Below are 19,734 nucleotides of genomic sequence, written 5' to 3'. Positions count from 1 at the left end.
TACAACTAAAACTATTTGGACAATGAGTTCAGCTCATACATACCCGTAGGGACGTGACACGTGTACATGTAAGTCATTATCCCAGTGGCATTCTCCCTTAGCGTCTTCAATGACTTATCATTAATTTTATATGGCACGTGTATATTAAACTTGAAGCTGAGAGCATATGCTGTTTGAGTCAGTGAGTGAGTACGGTTCTACGTCACTTTTACTAATATTCCAGCAATATCATGGGCATCACACATTCTGCTCATGTGGGAAATCGAACCCGTGATCCTTTAACCACGAGACTACCCACCGCCCCATGAATAAGTATTTAACTAAGATTTTGTACGTGACCATGCAAACAAGGGGAGTGACAAATTGTGCTAAGTCTACTATATATATTTTGTTGTTGGATATAGTCCTTTAAACAATAAATGCGTTTCACATAGGTTTTAAATTTGATATTTCACTCAGGTGAACTAGTACACTCTACCTTAATGACACTGAATATTTCAAACTGTGACATGTACAACCAGGACATGTATATATATATATATAATAAAAGGTGCAGTTAGTGTTGCATGGACAGCCACTGTGCATATTTGCAGAAACAGGTGTTCGCAGTACTTATCACAATGCTACATCTCAGATGGTGTATTCTGCCGCCATCTGTGGATACATTTTGCAGTCACTGCAACAAAGCTCACTCCCTGCTCTTATTTTCCGTTGGTGTATCGAGTTGACAACTGCAGGCTCATCTTTTCATTTCCAAATGTTTACGCCCATCTGTTTACGTCCATCTTTTCATTCCTATCTTTTTTCGTTGAACTTTTCAGTCCCATCTTTTTTTTTTCGTTGATCTTTTCAATCCCATCTGTTTACGCCCATCTTTTCATTCCCATCTGTTTACATCAATCTTTTCATTTCCTTCCGTTTACGCCCACCTTTTCATTCCCATCTGTTTACGCCCACCTTTTCATTCCCATCTGTTTACGCCCATCTTTTCATTCCCATCTATACACGCCCTCCTTTGCACATCCTATGTTTGCGCCCACCTTTTAACGCCCATGTGTTTACGCCCATCTTTTCATGTCCATCTGTTTGCGCCCACCTTTGAACGCCCATCCGTTTACGCCCATCTTTTCATTCCCATCTGTTTACATCAATCTTTTCATTTTCATTTACGCCCAACTTTTCATTCCCATCTATACACGCCCTCCTTTGCACATCCTATGTTTGCGCCCACCTTTTAACGCCCATGTGTTTACGCCCATCTTTTCATGTCCATCTGTTTGCGCCCACCTTTGAACGCCCATCCGTTTACGCCCATCTTTTCATTCCCATCTGTTTACATCAATCTTTTCATTTCCATCAGTTTGCGCCAAACTTTTCATTCCCATCTATACACGCCAACCGTTTCACGCCCATCCGTTTACGGCCATCTTTTCATTCCCATCTGTTTGCGCCCACCTTTTCACGCCATCCATTTACGTCCATCTTTTCATTCCAAACTGTTTACACCGCCCACCTTTTCATTCCCATATGTTTACGCCGCCCACCTTTTCATTCCCATATTGTTTACGACCATCTTTTCATTCCCATCTGATAATGTCCATCTTTTCATTCCCATCTGGGGCGGTGGGGTAGCCTAGCGGTTGAAGCGTTCGCTCGTCACGCTGCAGACCCGGGTTCGATTCCCGACATGGGCACAATATGTGAAGCCAACTTCTGGTTTTCCCCGCCGTGATATTGGTGGCATATTGCTAAAGGCAATATTTGGTAAAGCCAAACTCATTCACTCACTGTTTACGCCAACCTTTTCATTCCCATTTGTTTACGCCCACCTTTTCATTTCCACCCGTTAATGTCCACCTGCTCATGTGTACATGATTACGCCCGTCTTTGAATGTCCACCTATTTGTAACAGGTAACAAAGTTGACGACGTCATCCGTCGAGGGATGCCATTTGTTTAATTGCATAAAAGAATCAAAATGCTTTACAATTTGTTTAATTGCAGATGTTGAAGTCGTCTCCCAGCGATATGACTGATGATAGAATACAGCAGCAATTAAATAAGTCTTCTGCCATTTATGATGGTCGTACATACCACTCAAAAGGAAATGAAGAACACGTATTCCGTATATGTTCGGAGTGTTCCGTATTTAATGACTATGGACAGATACAGTGTTCTTTAACCACCACTGAAAAAACTGACAATAGCATTATGCAAGAAGCATATGGTGTATAACTGTTATGAGAGTTCTTTTAAGTTTTTTTAAGAGATACTATTAAATAAGCCTGTATTTAAAGAATTTATTTAAAGAATTGAACGTTGATTTCCAGATTCAGGTACAGATTGTATAGAGAGCTCAAAACATTTCTAGAATATTTGTATATTTGTATATTACTATCCACAAACAGAATGCAAATATGTTTTTGCAAGTGAAACGAACCGTAAAGAAACACATTGAAAAAACATAGCCAAAAGCTGTGCGAAGATCATATCTGACCCTAGATTCTCAGCCTAGGCCTATTTTGGAAGCTTGACCATTGCAGCAGATCGGTTAAAATTATCATCAATATTTTATTGCTATAATGTTTGCCTTTATGATATATTGTCTTTTATGTAACTATTTGTTTGAGCATGGGAATCAACACGTACCACTGGTCAATTTTCCTCCTTGTAACCCAAGTCATAATGTGTGAAAAGGAAGATAGAAACTGAACCCATAAACTCATCCTGTTTGCAATCACTGTTCTAATGCTGATTATATAGTATGACCAGAAATTAATGAGAATTTTAGGAACATGTTTAATTGGATTTCTAGTATAAACAACCTTGGCCAGCTATCAAGTCATTGGTTTCATTCAAGAGAGACAACTCCGTTAATCCTTTTTCATTAGTTTGTGAAGAGTTATCCCCCTTTGTTTACTTGCTAGCAGACGACATTTTCAGTGATCCTCAGTACTGACTGCCTGACTGAGTTTGGTTTTACGCCGCTTTTAGCAATATTCCAGCAAAATCACGGCGGGGGACACCAGAAATGGGCTTCACACATTGTGCCCATGTGGGGATTCGAACCCGGGTCTTTGGCGTGACGAGCCAACGCTTTAACCATTAGGCTACCCCACCGCCCCTGATCCTCAGTATGGGTGATATAGAGAAGAGGAAGTTGATTTTAGAGTATTATAACAAGGACATCAGATCAGCTTAAGTGATTTCAAGTAGGCAACAGGCATCCCTTTGACCACTGTTTATCGTGTTTTGAAAAATATTGCAAATGGATATGGCATTGAGTACCAGGGAGGCGCAGGTAGGCCCAGAAAATTGACTGTCGGTGACAGGAGGCGGCTTGGTATTTTTGTTTCTAAAAACAAACGAAGGAGTTTAGAAAACTTAAGGCTGGATATGATTGATAGAGGAACTGTGGCTGTCTGTAAGGGGACAATTAGAACTGAGCTACATGCAAAGGGTTGGCAGAAAAGTCGAGGAATTCCATCACCGATCATGAAACCTGAACAAAAGGAGCGAAGGTTGAACTGGTGCTTACAGCATAGAAATTTTAACTGGGACAATGTGATTTTCTCAGATGAAAGTTATGTGTGGCTGTTTCCTAATACACTGAAATTCTCGACCAAACAAACTGAAAAACCTTTGTATCAGCGCCCAAAGTAGAGTTCGAAATTTAACGTGTGGGGTGGCATATCTGTGTTAGGGAAAACGCCCCTCTGTGTATTTAAAGGGAATATGAACAGTGAGCGGTACACAGATATTCTCGAGGGACATTTACTTCCATCTTCTCACGTGTTCTATGGAATTTTTTGGATTTTCCAGCAGGACAACGACCCAAAACATCGTTCAAAGCATTCACAGGCCTGGTTTCAGACCCAAAATATTAGATTTGCCAAGCTATAGCCCTGACCTAAATCCAATAGAAAATGTTTGGGGATTTATGAAGGAAAGTGTCAATAAGACAAATCTGACAAATATCGCTGAAAGGAAAGAAGAGGTGGTCCGATATTGGAACAGCATGGTCCACGACTTTCTAACTTTTTTGATCAGTAGTATGCTCCGCCGCATTGAAGCCAGACATGGGTTCAATTACTTTGAAATGTAATTAATTAAATTACAATTACTTTGATTTTCCTCAATTACAATTACAAATACAATTACAACTTAAATTAAAATGTAATTAATTAAATTACAATTACATTACCAATGTAATTAATTACATTTACAAATTACTTTGTTAAAAGACAAAAACAAAAACAAAACAAATATATTTCTGTATTCCTTTAATCAACAAGATATCGATGTTGGTAAACAGTGGTCACTAAATCCAATTCATATTTTTGTCATCAAAAAGTGAAATGCAAAGTTAGATTATATCTACAATGTACACTATTTAATCAAATTTGTATTTTGCATATTTCTTTGGGCTTATTATCAAATACACACCTCTATCATCTCTTGTTGCAAAAAACACTTTGTCCACCACTGTTACCTTAGGTGTACTGTATCATGACATCATTACAGGCCTACATTACAATATATAATCAGCCGGTCTCTCTATCTGACATAATCCACATTAACATACTAAAGGATTTGTCAACTTGGATTTATGGCTTATTACCTTTCATGATTATAAAAATAGGACTACAGTTCAGTAAGATTTTGAATATCATATCCTATGAGAAATAAACAAAGAGACCATTTTGATAGGAACTTGACTAATAGTACTGTTAATCCCCCAATTCCTCAAATACCAACCTACATCCAGTCATGCGTTACTGATTCCCTTTGTTTCACAAATATGCAGATGGTGATAGTTACAAAGGCTTAGACATTCAAATCTCTTTCAAAACTTAACACCTGCTAGAGTATATACCGACAACAAGCATCTTACTGAAAAACACTCCTTAGTCCTCCTTATTGTACAGAATATAATTGCAAGGGTTGCCTGATGACCACCAAAATAAAAAAGTGAGATTTAATTTGATGTAATTGAAAAAGTAATTGAAAAATTACATTGAGATTTTAATTAAATAAATTACAATTACAAATTACATTTTAAACATTCAATTACAAATTACATGCAATTACATAGATTTTTGTAATTAATTACATTCAATTACAATTACAAATTACAATTACCCCATGTCTGATTGAAGCCTGCATTGCTGCCCATGGTGACTTGACAAAATACTAACTGTTCACCTGTCTTTGAATCTGGATTTATGTTCTGCTAATAGTCACATTTAATACGTGAGTAATGAGTGAAGAAAACAAAAACAATTACAATCTTTAAATTCTCAATAATTTCTGGTGGCACTGTACATGTACATGGACATACATGTGGCGCTGTTAACACTCCACGATAGTGCCATATCCTTGTGTATGTTTCTTATTTAGAAACATCGCTTCTGTTCATTTTTGTCTTTAGGACGTCTTCAAACCTCTCGTTTTGAGCCACCGTGAACCACTCCTTCCAGTTGTTGGTTTGCCCTGTAAAACCGATCAACGTCTATGTGCAGAATTGAACCCTTCGTTTGAAATATGTAATTAAATGCAATAGCTATTTGGAGTTTAGAGTAGAGCATTTGTGTCTATAAGGCTTCCGAAACAGCTTTACAGAAATCAGATAGATGTTTAGACGAAAGCGTATCATAATGAGTTACGCTGTCGATGTTTTGTTCAATTTCTAAAAAATAGAGAGCATAACACAAAGCTTCACTCACTCGACTGGCTAAACGTCAATATGACATTGTATACATCTTTGACATTTGTAAACTTGATAAAGCAAGGACCCTCCCAAAACTGTTTTGATATGCTCATTATGGACAATAATTCAGGTATAGGGCGTTGTTCTGTAAAACATCAAGCCGGGACAAGAGAAACCCCCCAAACGAAACAAGGGATTGACATTATGAGCAACAATCCACAACGTCTGTAGAAGACGACAATTAACAAGCTCGATAACCCGGGTCTTGCAATGTTCCTTTAACTCGCATCATTTGGAAATATACTTCTCTCTGGAGCATCTTCAGTGTTCAAGAAAGCTGTCCTCGTCAAGGCTAACATAACTATGGGCGTGCCAAACCACATCACTCACCTTTCCTGAACATATCCCCCCCTTCCTTCCATCCAACGCCATCAGCCTTGGTTCCTGAACTGACTTTCTTGATGTTGGAAAAGCTGCAGGCGTCCGCAATCGCCTGCGCTCTCTCCACATTACATGGTTTATCTAAATATTTGCTTAGTTTTTGTATCGATGAAACAGGATCCTGCAAAACAAGTTAAAGGTAAGAACAGATTTTGAATACTTTTATCTGTGTTGAATATTGATAGACAATATGATTTGGCATAATGCAATAATATAAGTTGTATGCTTCTCTCGACGGTAATACGGTCTGATGTACGCCTCTTTGTAGCAGTGTCACCCGAGCCGGTACGTACGCCTCTTTGTAGCAGTGTCACCCGAGCCGGTAGGCGAGGGATGACACTGCTACAAAGAGGCGTACATCAGACCGTATTACCCGAGGGAGAAGCATACAACGTATTTATCTTACCGGCATGTTAAATGTACAAAATATCATTTTATTTTATGTTAAAGATCGCTACCGACTATATGACATGCAACAAAATGGCGTCTGCCTCTCGACTGGATATTTAACATCAGTGAAACATATCTGACAAGCATAAAACTGCTATAAAAACTGTTAATTATGTTTAAGCTGAGTGTGCAAACCACTCAATGTATAAAATAGCTTAAATAAAGGAGTGAAAGTCTGTAAAATAAATATGTACAAAGTGACCGAACGGTTTTCGAACTCCGGGCACTGCATGCGTCATATTATGACGTCATACGATTGTTAGCGCTTCAGCGTCTCGGCGGAGAGTTTGGCAGTTACTGTGGCAGCGGGTAATATTTTTTTCAGTTGTCACCCTCCCAAACTTGTTAAACCATCATTGACCAATGAAATTAAAGTATTTTACATGGAGGTAAGATAATGACTCACATGGTTCTCAAATCCCAATCAAACAGTTTGATGAACGTTTTGTTAGGTAAATTGTATTCTTATTCTACGACATTTGTAAGCCTATGAGAGTAACGACAGGTCGTAACGTTTCGAACGTTTTGTGGATCGAGACCCAGTGACCTTTCAAGGATCAATGACATTTTAGTTGTTTTTAAGAAAATCAATAATATCTACAACAATAATGCATGCAATCAAAGTTGTAGTCCCATCCACCAGAATTAGGACTTTGGGAAAGATAACTCTTGGAGGCTATCGAAATCCGCTGCCGCAAACTTCTGATCAACAGAGACCAAAGGTACTAGACACTATCGGCTTATGAAGAGTTAATCATACTAGAGACTTTCAATTAGCACCCTATCAGCCTGGTTTTACTATTTAAAGATGACATATACTCTAGGGGTGTACAGATACCTAAATCACAAATTGGCATCGTTATAAATGACACCCCGTCATTAAAACTACTCGTTCGATCTTTACTTAACTTAAATCGACCTTTTTAACAACAGTGCACAATTCTCACCCGCGAACGAAATTTCCACCATTTAGAGCGGCGCGTCTCCCTTACGTATTGTGAGGAATAGATATGAGGGACGATGTAGAATTCATGTACATTTCAGGGGGTAAATTATCTTGTTTACAGGTTTGTATAAACCTGAAATCGTGACAATTGTTGTGAAAAATGAAAGCTATATGTTCTCACAATCTACTGTCATTTAATTTTGTCTCCTGCTTTGCCTAGTTTCCGACTTACAGCTTGTTTTCATAGACGATTCTGTCAAAATCGCTTTGTCGATAGGCCTTATTTGTTCGAGCCAGACGCTAGTGATAGTGAAAACGATGATCAGCCTCGCTCATCACGGTTACGGTTAATTTCTTCAACCTAAACAGTGCGACATTAGGAAGGGTGGATGCCCATCAGATTAAGTTATTTGAAAATATCCCCGGTAGTTCTTGTCTGATTGTAATAAAGTATCAAAGCAGTGTGGGCTTTTTCAGGTTTTCTAATGCCTGGATGGTATAATGGCTGATCCAAATAGATCCATTTCTGTGTTTGTTACCTCGATATTTAATCAATTAAAACTGCATGCAATACAGCAATTGATACTCCCTTGTTGTAACCCGTGTTAGGTGGTATAAACCTACACAATGTCATGTTATTTGTCATAATTCACTTGATGGTCAGTTAATGAATTTATAACAGGTATAATTATTGGTAACACCACTTACACTACCCGACGAAGGTTCCCATTTGGCATTTCTTGTGTCTGGAGTAAATACTCAACATTATAAACATCGATCAAAGGATTAATAGATAACACGCTGAAAAGATTAATAACTTTTATCTTGCACAGCGGATTTGTCAAAAGGTAGTATTTATGTGTGTAGATTTACTAATCTATACTGAATATACTCTGTCGTGTCTGTGTCTGTGTAAAAAGGAAGTCCTTCTTTCAAAGGATTGACCGCCAATACATTGATTGATTGCTCATCATTGGCTAACTAAATTACTTTTTTTTTAAAGAATGGCGGACATTATGCAATTAGTTGCCAGGGCCCGGTTGTTCAAAGCACCGTTATTTTAACGTACCGTTAAACACTAACAACCCGTTAAATAGCTAACGAAAAGTTAGTTAACAGTACGTTAAAATTTGGTTGCTGGAAGGTGTTTTTAACAGGCCGTTAACTAATGGTATGATTAGAGGTTAACAGCCTGTTAAGGACCTGACCATTACCTACAATTCCTTGCATACTGTCCCATGATTCCCTGTCAAAATGGCATCGCAACAAGAAGCACCTGAAATGACCCCAGTAACCTCTGACTGTAAAAAGAGAAAAAGAAGAAAATATTTCAGTGCTGAAGAAGAGAATGCAATTCAGGCAATGTTTCAAGAAAATGCTGAGATCCTTAATAAAAAAATTCAGCAATGAGGTCACTAACAAGGGCAAGGCTGCAATCTGGCAGAAAATAACAGATTGTGTAAACAACAAAGGCGTTTGCTTCCGTACTGTCGATCAAGTCAAGGAAAAATGGGGAAACATGGCCCAAAAAGCAAAAAAGACATTCAGTAATTACAAGATGCAGCAAAGGAAGACGGGGGGAGGGCCGCCACCCCTAGAGATGAGCCAGGCAACGGCAACCATCATAGAGTCCATGAAGGATACAGCCTCTTTCAGCGGCGTTCCTGGAGGGATGGAGACTGAAATAAGCCCATGTGGTAAGAAATAAGAGGCCTAAACATAAGAACATGTTGATGTAATGATGAATTCATTCAATTGACAATATTTTTAACGAAATAAAGTTTGATTTTCCTGGCATAAAATGTGCAAATTCGATGTTTAGTACCACTATGTGGTCAAATTTAATCTAACCATCGCTTACCATCGATCTAAATTGTGTAAGATATATGCTTAAAACTGTCATAAAACTAATAAGAAACAACTCGCAAACAACTCCTAAGTATTAAACTTACCAATTCATGCTATATTGTGGTAAACTAACAGCTTGTTCCCAATATTTTAACAGTAGCGTCCATGCTAACATGTTTTGAGAGGAAGAGGAAGTGACAATCAGCGCCACCCTTGAAGCTCAGTTATCCATTCAGACTATAATTACTAGCCTGTTTCAGAAAAGTTTACATACTACTAATTACCTATAATTTTCTATCCCACCACATTTGTATTACATGTAATTGAATGAATTAATATTTCATAGTATGCAGATGATAAAAAAATGTTAGGCATGATGAAATATCCCGGTTTTCAACGATGTAAGACAAAAACGTAATTTTCATCATTAATGTGGGAGACTGTGATTTCGTAGACTGAAATGTCATTTAAAGTTTTTATTTTACTAACCTTGAGTGATAAATGATGTTTTCATCTATCAAACACAAAATTATCAAGTGTTTTCTCCAAACATAACGTTGATGTCATCGTAAGATCCCATAGGCGTAACTGTTGCCGCTCCCCACATCCGGTGATTTAGTATGGGTTGTCGACGGTGGTGTTTGGAAGAGCCTTATTTATCGCTCCGTAGGGAGTGTTGTGATCCTATTTATAGATTGCCTGTCACTAGTAGACTGATGTTACTGATTTTACTAAACATTACGATTGCTATTATTTAATTTTGGCAGTTGTTTTGCGTCAATAGTGATGTGAATGATCTAAATTAAGATACTGATTTTTTTCAAAAAATATAAACTAACATTCCGGCTTTCCGTTGTGAATAAAATTTCTCAAGACAGAGATTGGGCATCCACTCAATCCATGACACTGCTCCTGTGCAATTTAATAGCACAGATTTATTTGAAAAATAGAAATAAATATGTGTCTTGTATTTCATCAAGGTTATGTTTTCATGCATGGAGAATGAAAATACATATGTTACATTATAATTTCAACTAGGATAACAAATCCATTATGATTGTGAATGACCATAAATGAAAAAATCAGTAATTTCACAGCTTCAAAGGTAGCAATATATCTAATGACTACTAAGTCATGATAACACACAAAACAAGAATGTATTCACTTGAACTGAATAAAAGATTTTATTAAATGTATGAAAGTTGTGAATGAAGACATTATATTAGCATTATATATACAAATCTATAACAGATAATGTATTTATTCTGCACAACTTCATTTCTTATGAAAGAAAATATAATAATGATATGAAACTGATTAACAATTTTTAAGTACTTTTTAAATTCTTGATTCTAAATATAGAAAGTAATGATGAAAATAACAAGACATCATGTTGCAGATTAAAAAAATCAGTTACTAAATTGAACGTTATAAGTATTAATTTGTAAACAATGAGTTGTATGACACATTACACTATATTAGTATATTTAAATCTGATGCAATGTAACACTTGTCAATTACAGAAACAGTCAATCTTGAAGATATGGAAGCAATGGAATTAGTATCTTTTTCTACAAATAATCAGCAAACTATTTCAACTGATCCTGAATCTGGCGTCAAACTACCAGCATCACCCAGGGATACACCAATTGAATGTTCTAAAATTCCACCATCAAGCAGGCAAGATGAAGTGCAGACAGAGAAGATCCAGGGCAGACTGAGAAAATCCAGGAAGACTAAGCACAGTAATGATGATGTACTCCATATGCAGTACCAGGTCTTAGCAGGCGAGAGAGAGAACCAGAGTCTGAAAAAAGAAAAACTGATATTAGAGAAGCAGAGGTTGAAACTACAGATTGAACTACTTCATCGCCTGTTGGCTCAGCATGATTTGGACATTAACCTTAATCCAACACAGCTTCTGATGTCTATGCTGCATTAATAATGTCACAATTAATGATGTCATTGTTAATGTAATAGTTTGTTGATAATGATTAAGTGAATTAGCTGGTAAATCTACTTAAATTGTTTTCTTCCATATTACTCTATCTGTATATACAAACTACTATTAACTATCAACACTCATATCAAATTATAATAGTGCTCAATATCATTTAATAAAATATTCATTTGCTCAAAATGAACTCTTTTTCATTTATGAATCAACTTAGCCAGTGTAATTTTATAACAAGTATCAAAAGTTAAAATTCCTGAGTCTCTTTATTGGTTTTAATCAAAGGGAGACAATCCACCTACATCACACCTTTGCCATTATCTCACTTTGACCATGTCTTATGTCATTGTGATTTTGTTTCTTAAAGACAAACCTATTTTGAAGTAGATTCAGTAAATATAGATATTATAAAAAATAATATATTTGTTTCATACATATGTAATGTTTCAGTTGTGCTTGTTTATTACATAATTTTTAACATATCCCTGTAAATTAATACACAGGTAATCTTGAACTGACCTAAACATGGTGTTTTATATACAGATTATATTTATAAAAAACCTTCTACTTACCTAGTTAGCAAAGAAAGTACTTGCTATATGATCCCTGATAGCCTTGCCGTCATTCCGTCCTCTGTAGTGGTCAATGGGTGGCTGGTCCTGTCTCACATGGGCATCATCGACATCAAGAACCTCACTCCGAAAGATAGCTATGTTGTGCAATATTGCGCAGGTCAATATAATTTTGCACACCTTTCCTGGGTTCATACGGATCTAAAACAAAGTTAAAAAGCATATCACATTATTTGCTATTTAAAAATCAAATAAGCAATCAGACATTATTTATGTATTGAAAACTTTATCATAGAAATATGATATTTTACATATCTTACTGAAAATATTACATTTCCTTTAAACTGCTATCTGCCCTTACTTTAAATCAATTGTGAGGAAATGCAATTTCTCTTCAACCAATAACTCTGTTATTTTATTCTTATTTTTAACCTTGTGAAGCACCACTAAGCAGCCACCGATTGGAAATTAGGTGCTATACAAGTGCATTATTATTATATCTTAATACCTCAGAATGCAGAACATGAAACCTTCGTTTTAATCGGCCAAAGGTCCTCTCTATGGTGACTCTGGTCCTACACAGTCTGTCGTTATACCGCTGTTGAGGGTTCCTTGTGGGTGAAGGTAGGGAGTGAGTAAGTAGGGTCTGCAAACACAACATCAGTATGAAGGAGGCATTCATTGGAAATGCTGACTAATTTGAAATAAAAAAAATATTTCACTTCACTAGAAAAATAACATATCATAATTTACATGTATGGAAAGCTACATTTGACTTGTTGAGCAATAATTATTAGCCAAAAACTTGAATTTAGGCTTTCAAGCAAATTAGATTTAAACTGTAAGTTTTTTCATGTAAGATATGAAAATTTACCGGCATGCATATCCACTATCTCCAAGGACAAACCCATCTGAAATTCTGGTGTGGTTGGCTTCTAAGTGTTGTCTCAGATTTGATGTCCTAAATATATGGCTGTCATGGGTGGAGCCTGGCCAGCTGGCACACAAGTTGGTTATATTTCCTGTTAAAAAAAACCCATAATATATATATATATATAATTTTTTTTCTTAAATTCAATTTATAGATTTGAAGTAATAATCATGCAAAATGTAAATTCATTCCTACTGAATTTCTGGAAAAACCAATCTCAATTCTTATAAAAATATTTGTCATGCTATAAATGAGTATAAGCATTACCTCTACTTTTATCATACAGACTATACCAAGGGAGCTCACTCTCACATTCTGTTTTCATTTTAAACAGATGACAGTTTTCAATCATGTACACTGAAGTGATATATCGGCTTTACTTGACACACTTTGAAACAAGTAAACATTGCAAGTAAGTTTAACTGTGAAGGTGTTGTTTACATACCTTTATCGTCACAAACAGCCTGCACGTTTATGCTGTGCCAGCCCTTACGGTTGACATAAGCAGGCTCATCTTGGGTGGGTGCCTGAATCCGGACATGGGTACCATCAATGCAACCGATGACATTAGGGAAACCTCCAATCTCAAAAAAAGCCCTTCTTTATCTTGTCTTTCTCTTGTACGCTTGACAATTGATAAACTGATGCCGCTTTCGAACAAGAGCATCGCACACTCTATCAACAGTCCTCGAAACTGTACTCTTATCAAGGCCAACCGTGTCTCCCACAACCTGTAGGAAACTACCGCTGGCCAAGAACCTCAAGGTGACTAGCACCTGTATCTCTACAGTGAGAGCATGGTTCCTTTTTTGTGTCTCTCTCCACATCATCACGAACCAAAGATATTATGTAGTCAATGGAATCTCTTCGAAATCGGTATCTTTGGTGTAATTCCATTTCATTAAACTCAACAGAAAAATTCCTGAATTCCTTAAGTTTTCTTTGTGGTCTAATGTTCATGAATGCTGCATTCGGCTGGACAATAAACGCCATGTTGTCACCATGGAGCTAGACCTAGAACTGATGCTAATGGTAATGTTAGTGAGCTAATGTACCCCTTCCCCTTCCGTTAAGTTAACGTGGGCTTAACGGGCCGTTAAAGGTTAACGGCACTTTGAGCAACAGGCTTTTGCTCTGTTAACGTTAACGGACCGTTAAGGACTAGTTAACGGTCCGTTAAAATTTAACAGGCTTTTGAACAACCGGGCCCAGGTGTGCTATCTTGGGTGACCAATTAGACTATACACCAATGTGAAAAACCTGAAACGATATATCACTTTTTCGCATATTAGACTGCTAAAAGATACATCACCTGGAACAGCTGCAGATGAATGGCATATCACTCGTTTTTGTGGATATTGATGGATACATTCCTCGAATAAGGTAATAGCCTGACATTGTTCCTATAACTTTAATCTGTTTTAATTTGAATATTTGCATTTTGTTTTTATTCATTTGTCGTAGCATTCAACAGAATCACAGTTTTCGCCGTGAAGTGTAATGAGACAGACAACATACACTAGGGCAAACTATAAAATGTCTAGCTATGACAGTTCTGTTATAAATTCACTATAAGTATCAGCAGACCACCTGCTTTTTATTAAGTTTCAAAATGCATACATGTATGATAATAAACTAATTAGGATTATCAGACCAAATAAAAAGACGTACATTGACTAGTATCTACATACTGGTAAGTGGACGTTAACCACGTGAATGTAGCAAGAAATTTATCGCGCAGTATTGTCACTTGGACCACAGCCTAGCTTCCGTGGAAGAAATCGGTATGTTATAAGTTGTGTCATAACAATTTCTCTCGTGGAAGCGAGGTGGGTGTCAATATAATACTACTTACAATATTATTGTCACTTTGACCACAACCTCGCTTCCGAGGAAGAAATCGTTATGTTACAAGTTGTGTCATGGAAAATCTTTATGGTCATCAATCATATATATATTTTACTACTACTAGTAAGTAGTTTTGATTCTTTAACTTCCGTGAAGCGATCTGAACACAAGTAAGATATCGTTCAAGGCTTCCACAATGCTCGCTTCGCACTCACAAGCATAACCCATTTGGCACGAACTAGGGGGGTCCGGTCGAAATCAGTGCATGGTGATACCATCACCCGACCCCTAGGAGAAATTGACGGCAACGCAACGATTCGGCATGTCTTCGTTGACGTCAAGATATCAGCAAAATGACGAGCTTGTTACACACTTTATATGCAACTTACTGAAAATCCTTCCTCACATGACGTCACTTCCGGTTCGCTGCAGTGCTCTGGCGACAGAGTTACGTAACCTCTCTGTGGTTTCGCGGGCGAGAGTGAATCATGCGACTTTTTGGCCACGTTTAATCGCTCGGTATTAATTAACCACAAGTTTTTAAGAACGAATTTGGTTATCCGCTTAAGACTCACCACACGTCTTTCATATGTAATGGTTAGAAGAGTACAAAAAACAAACGTTTATTTGTTCTTTAAACAAATGTAGAACGAATCTAAACCGAAACGTCGCTCTATGCAACAAACAAGAAGGGTGCATGCTTCATTATTAATTCTAGATGAAAAAATTATACGACATCATGGGTAACCTAGTATTGTTCATTTTTTAATTGATTTTAAAATATATTTTTATTCATATGTTAAGTGTTCCAAACCACTATAGTGAATATTGATATTGTTACTTATCAGGTTTTCGGTTGGGAACAATGACTACACAAGGCCTTTTCATGAGAAAGTGTAAGCCCAAGTATGACACATATTACATTTGACTTTGGGCAACTCACATGTTTCATGTCTTTCAATTTCTCTAATGCCAATCAAACAGTTTAATGAATGTTCAATAATGAGGTACCGCCATGTAGCTGGAATATTGCTGAGTGCGGCGTAAAACTCACTCACTGAATAATGAGGTATGTGAGTGAAATTGTATTCTTATTCATAAAACCCCATAACACTTTAGTTGGCATTTACATCAATAATGAAGCATACAGCTTGTTTAGTGCATGGAACGACGTTTCGGTGTAGATTCGTTACCAAGCTAAAGGGGACTCCAGCCAAGTGATGAGAAGTATATATACATAGTATGTTATGACAAACAACAGATTAACATTAACAACACCATGTAATTGATTACGAGTGGCACACAATTGGACGAGCCCAGGTGGGGAGTAAGAAGACCAAACAACACGGGTCATGAAGCTAAAATACAGGAGGGATTAAATAGTATAAATATGATGATTGGGCTCTATTTAATAGAGTCTATAGCTTGATTAAGTTTTCTCAGGCCGATGGTATGTCGTACCCTTGGTGGATAGGATTTCAGCTTTGTAAACTTTGTCAGCCGCAATGAGTATCCCACTAAGATATTCAAGTGGAAGACCTTCAAGAATGCCGATCAAACACTTTAACGACATCGGGGAACCAATGTTGAATATTTAATTCAGATGTTAAGTGTTTCAAATGACTGCAGTGAATATTGATTTTGTTACTTATCAGGTGTTAAGTTTGGAACAATGAACAAACAAGGCCTTTTCATGACAAAGTGTAAGCCCAAGTATGACACATTACATTTGACATTGGACATTGGGCAACTCACATGTTTCATGTCTTCATATTTCAACAGGAATATTTCCAGATCGGGAATATCTTCTATTGCTTGTTGCCACCCAAGAGTGTGGTCGAACCAAGATCCATACTCCACTGTAACAGAGAAATAGTGAAATATGTCTGGGTGAGTAAGTGAGTTGGTCTTAATAATTACTTACAGTCCCTGAACGCAACGTGACAAAGAGACCATATGATGCTACAATTCCCAAGACAAAACAGTACAAAAGAGATTACCTGACATAAGGGTTAACGTCACTTATAAGATTACTGTACATTTGTAGTGACGTGTGCGTGTTTGTTTGCGTGTGTGCGTATGCGTTTGCGTGTGGGTGTGCGTGTTTGACTATTGTCGGTTTTATAATTGTAGCCCACTGAGATATATTTCTGTTGTTAATATGGATACATATACTAAGACACAAGCCCCTGACTCCTCATCAGTCAGTCCTTGTTTTATCGAATACATGCGGAACCCCAGGGGATAACAAGTACCATCTTTTCCAACGTGTTTTGGCATTACGTTCTATCTATTACACCATCAAGGTGATCTTATCACAGGTAGTCAGTCGCCAACTGTTGGTTTGGAAATTACCGTCGCCATTGAGGAACAATTCCAGATAGTCCTCCCACTTGCCATTATACTCTTTGACAGGAACATGTCCATCATAGCTCCTTACTGTTTTCATACCAAATTCCATATTGTAGAAGGAAACTGCAACAGCTTTGGGGTCACGGAGAACGTATACAACTTTAGACTTCTTCGTTAAAACCTCTTTGGGGAGAAACTGGAAACGGAAATGACAGCCGAGCACCCTGGGAGATTTGATGGAGTCCAGAAGACTCATTGGTGCGAAGTCCAGCATGTCCATCCCACGCACGTTCTCTCTGTATTCGAGATCTTCATGTAGTATCATGCTTATCACCTCCCACAGCCAGTGTGTTCCTGGAAAAGGTATGAAATAGTTTAGGGACCAATTAATATTCTGGAAGTAGGGCTGGTAAAATATAATGGTATCTGCTTTAAAAGGAGCCAGGAAAAAGTGGTTCTTGTGAAAGAACTGTGGTTAAGCGTTTGTTCAATATACCTTTGTTCGATTCCCCGACTTTGTGAAAAGCTCCGGTTCGACAAGGCATAGTCCTAATCAAACGATCCCATTCTGGCATTTTGGCACGGTTTCGTTACACATTAGGGGCGGAGGGGTAGCCTAGTGGTTAAAGCGTATGCTCGTCACGCCGAAGACCGGGTACAATGGGTACCCGGGTACATGGGTACAATGTGTGAAGCCCATTTCTGGTGGCTCCCGTCGTGATATTGCTGGACTATTGCTAAAAGTGGCAAAAGGAAACTCACTCACTCTCTCATTTAGTCATAGATATATTTTTACTGACACTTTGTAAATGGAATAATCATTTCCTTAATCCATACACAGTCATACAACTTAATTACCAAATGATATCACTACACAGTGGTATCCCTTACTTTTTGTAATAGTATATATTCTATTTTGATGCAACGTGTCTGCATGTATTCCTATACCGTTGTCAAGCAAGAGTGAAGTAGAACTGAAGAGAACGGATTTATACACATCTATTAGGTATTAACAAAAACAGCGTGATGGGTACAATAAGTAGCAGAGTACTTTAGAAATCAATGTAGCGCCCCCTTGCGACTTATTCGAATGTAGACGCTCAAATACCTGATTTAGGATAAGTGCAAAGCAGGACATCATCAGATCGCAGCTTCATGTCCTCAACCCGTTTCATGTGCTCGTCAAACGGTATGGGAAATCCTCCCCGGTAGAAATAGCATCCTTTGTAGCAGTTGACAATCATATTTTCTCCACTACGATCGGTCAGGTCTCTTTTCGAAGCCATATTTGCAACAGTTGATTCAAAACTCAGGTGCAGTGGTATTTGTATCCGATCCAGTTTGTGATTGCAGCTGTTTCAATCATAATGAGGTTGCATTACACTGTGCGCATTTGCATGCAGTTTTACATATTCACTCGCATGCTCAAGGCGCTGGTATTTTTTCTCCTCGATCATTGGATGTCAATATCAACTGCACATCGTATTAGCAATCTCAACTCCCTGGGGAGTATACAACTCTTGCTGCCACTAGGCGCACCGAGTTATTGTGGTTTTCTCATCCTAACGAGGTACCCATTCACAGCTGGGTGGATTGGGACACATAGTCACAGCACTTTGTCCAACTTCACTGCACGTTGCTGTACCCGCAACTAGGTGTTTGCACGTATTCATGTGGCCACCATCTGGTCATATACCAACGGATTCGTGGGTTCCTTTAAGTGCACAGGGTTGTGTACTGTACACTAGGGGTTGTGACATAAACATGCAGGTGAATCTGAACCTGAGTACTGAATCCACTGAATAGTTCATCTTAACCTCTAACACCATGTTTTTCAAGTTATGCATTTCGAGGTTAAAATAAATTGGAACGGAATAGGTAACAACATGCATGTTCAACATACAAGTGTTGGTTTAGTCTCTATTTGCCAGGCGCGGTGGGGTAGTCTAGTGGTTAGTGTTTGCTCGTCACGCCGAAGGCCCGGGTTCTACTCCCCACATGGGTAAAATGTGTGAAGCCTTTCTAGTGTCCCCGGCCGTGATATTGCCGGAATATTGCTAAAAGCGGCGTCATACTATATTCATTCACTCAATCCATTTGCCAACATACTGACATAGATTACAACAAAAGGAGCAGGCCGTCGTTGAACCTCAATCTTTAGCTTGTGTGGGTCAGACTTGTTTATTTCCAAGTCGTGCAGCTTTAATATTACAACGTGCGTCGACATACAGCAAACACTATAATAGTTGGGTGATTCAGCGGTTTTGTCACTTCTTCGGATTATGTGCATGCCTCGGTAAGAAACTAGCGACACTGGGCTTGTGTCAGTTCAATCGACCTGTGAAGATCTGGTTAAGTAATCCGTGCTTGTCGTAAGAGGCGACTAACGGGATCGGGCTCGCAGACTTGGTGACACATGTCATCGTACCCCTATTGAGTAGATCGATGCTCATGATGCTGATCACTGGGTTGTCTGGACTGAATTCTTACAGACCGCCGCCAGTATAGAATACTGCTGAGTGCGGCGTTGAACAACAAACCACCCAACCAGCCCAGTTCAATCGAAACTCGGTCAGCGTTTGTCGGAATCTATATTGGAACTAGACTCGTGCACTGTCGCATGATTTTTATTTGTTTGTTTGTTGTTTAACGCCCAATATTCCAGCTATGTGGCGGCGGTCTG

At 38.1% G+C, this 19,734-nt stretch overlaps 2 protein-coding genes across 2 annotated transcripts; both read right to left on the bottom strand.

Moving 5' to 3' along the window:
- Positions 1-5,254: 5,254 nt before the first annotated feature.
- LOC124290356 (sulfotransferase 1B1-like) lies at positions 5,255-18,311 on the bottom strand. Its single transcript, XM_046727064.1, has 5 exons — positions 18,160-18,311; positions 17,055-17,405; positions 16,455-16,558; positions 6,100-6,271; positions 5,255-5,492 (listed from the first exon to the last, which is right to left on the bottom strand). Exons 1-5 carry the CDS (start codon positions 18,293-18,295, stop codon positions 5,392-5,394), a joined length of 864 nt encoding a protein of 287 aa, XP_046583020.1. The 5' UTR covers positions 18,296-18,311; the 3' UTR covers positions 5,255-5,391.
- On the bottom strand, positions 10,560-13,903 carry LOC124290355 (putative nuclease HARBI1). Its single transcript, XM_046727063.1, is given in 6 exon segments — positions 10,560-11,201; positions 11,921-12,121; positions 12,429-12,529; positions 12,532-12,566; positions 12,795-12,942; positions 13,297-13,903. Coding segments are annotated over 5 exon segments (870 nt in total). The 5' UTR covers positions 13,682-13,903; the 3' UTR covers positions 10,560-11,201.
- Positions 18,312-19,734: the final 1,423 nt, after the last annotated feature.

The sequence above is a fragment of the Haliotis rubra genome, unplaced genomic scaffold (assembly GCF_003918875.1).
Source record: "Haliotis rubra isolate DU_JTF1 unplaced genomic scaffold, ASM391887v1 Scf462, whole genome shotgun sequence".
In the NCBI taxonomy this organism is placed as follows: Eukaryota; Metazoa; Mollusca; class Gastropoda; order Lepetellida; family Haliotidae; genus Haliotis; species Haliotis rubra.
Note: the sequence above shows the minus strand (reverse complement) of the source record. Positions and strands in the feature narration are given on the sequence as shown.

Bases quoted from the DNA above. Each gene is read 5' to 3' on its own strand.
- LOC124290356 (XM_046727064.1), bottom strand. From the start codon at position 18,295: ATGATTGTCAACTGCTACAAAGGATGCTATTTCTACCGGGGAGGATTT. The intron at 17,406-18,159 runs GTATTTGAGCGT...TACCTTTTCCAG, and splicing joins TTGCACTTATCCTAAATCAG to GAACACACTGGCTGTGGGAG. The intron at 5,493-6,099 runs GTGAGTGATGTG...TCGGTTTTACAG, and splicing joins GGGGGATATGTTCAGGAAAG to GGCAAACCAACAACTGGAAG.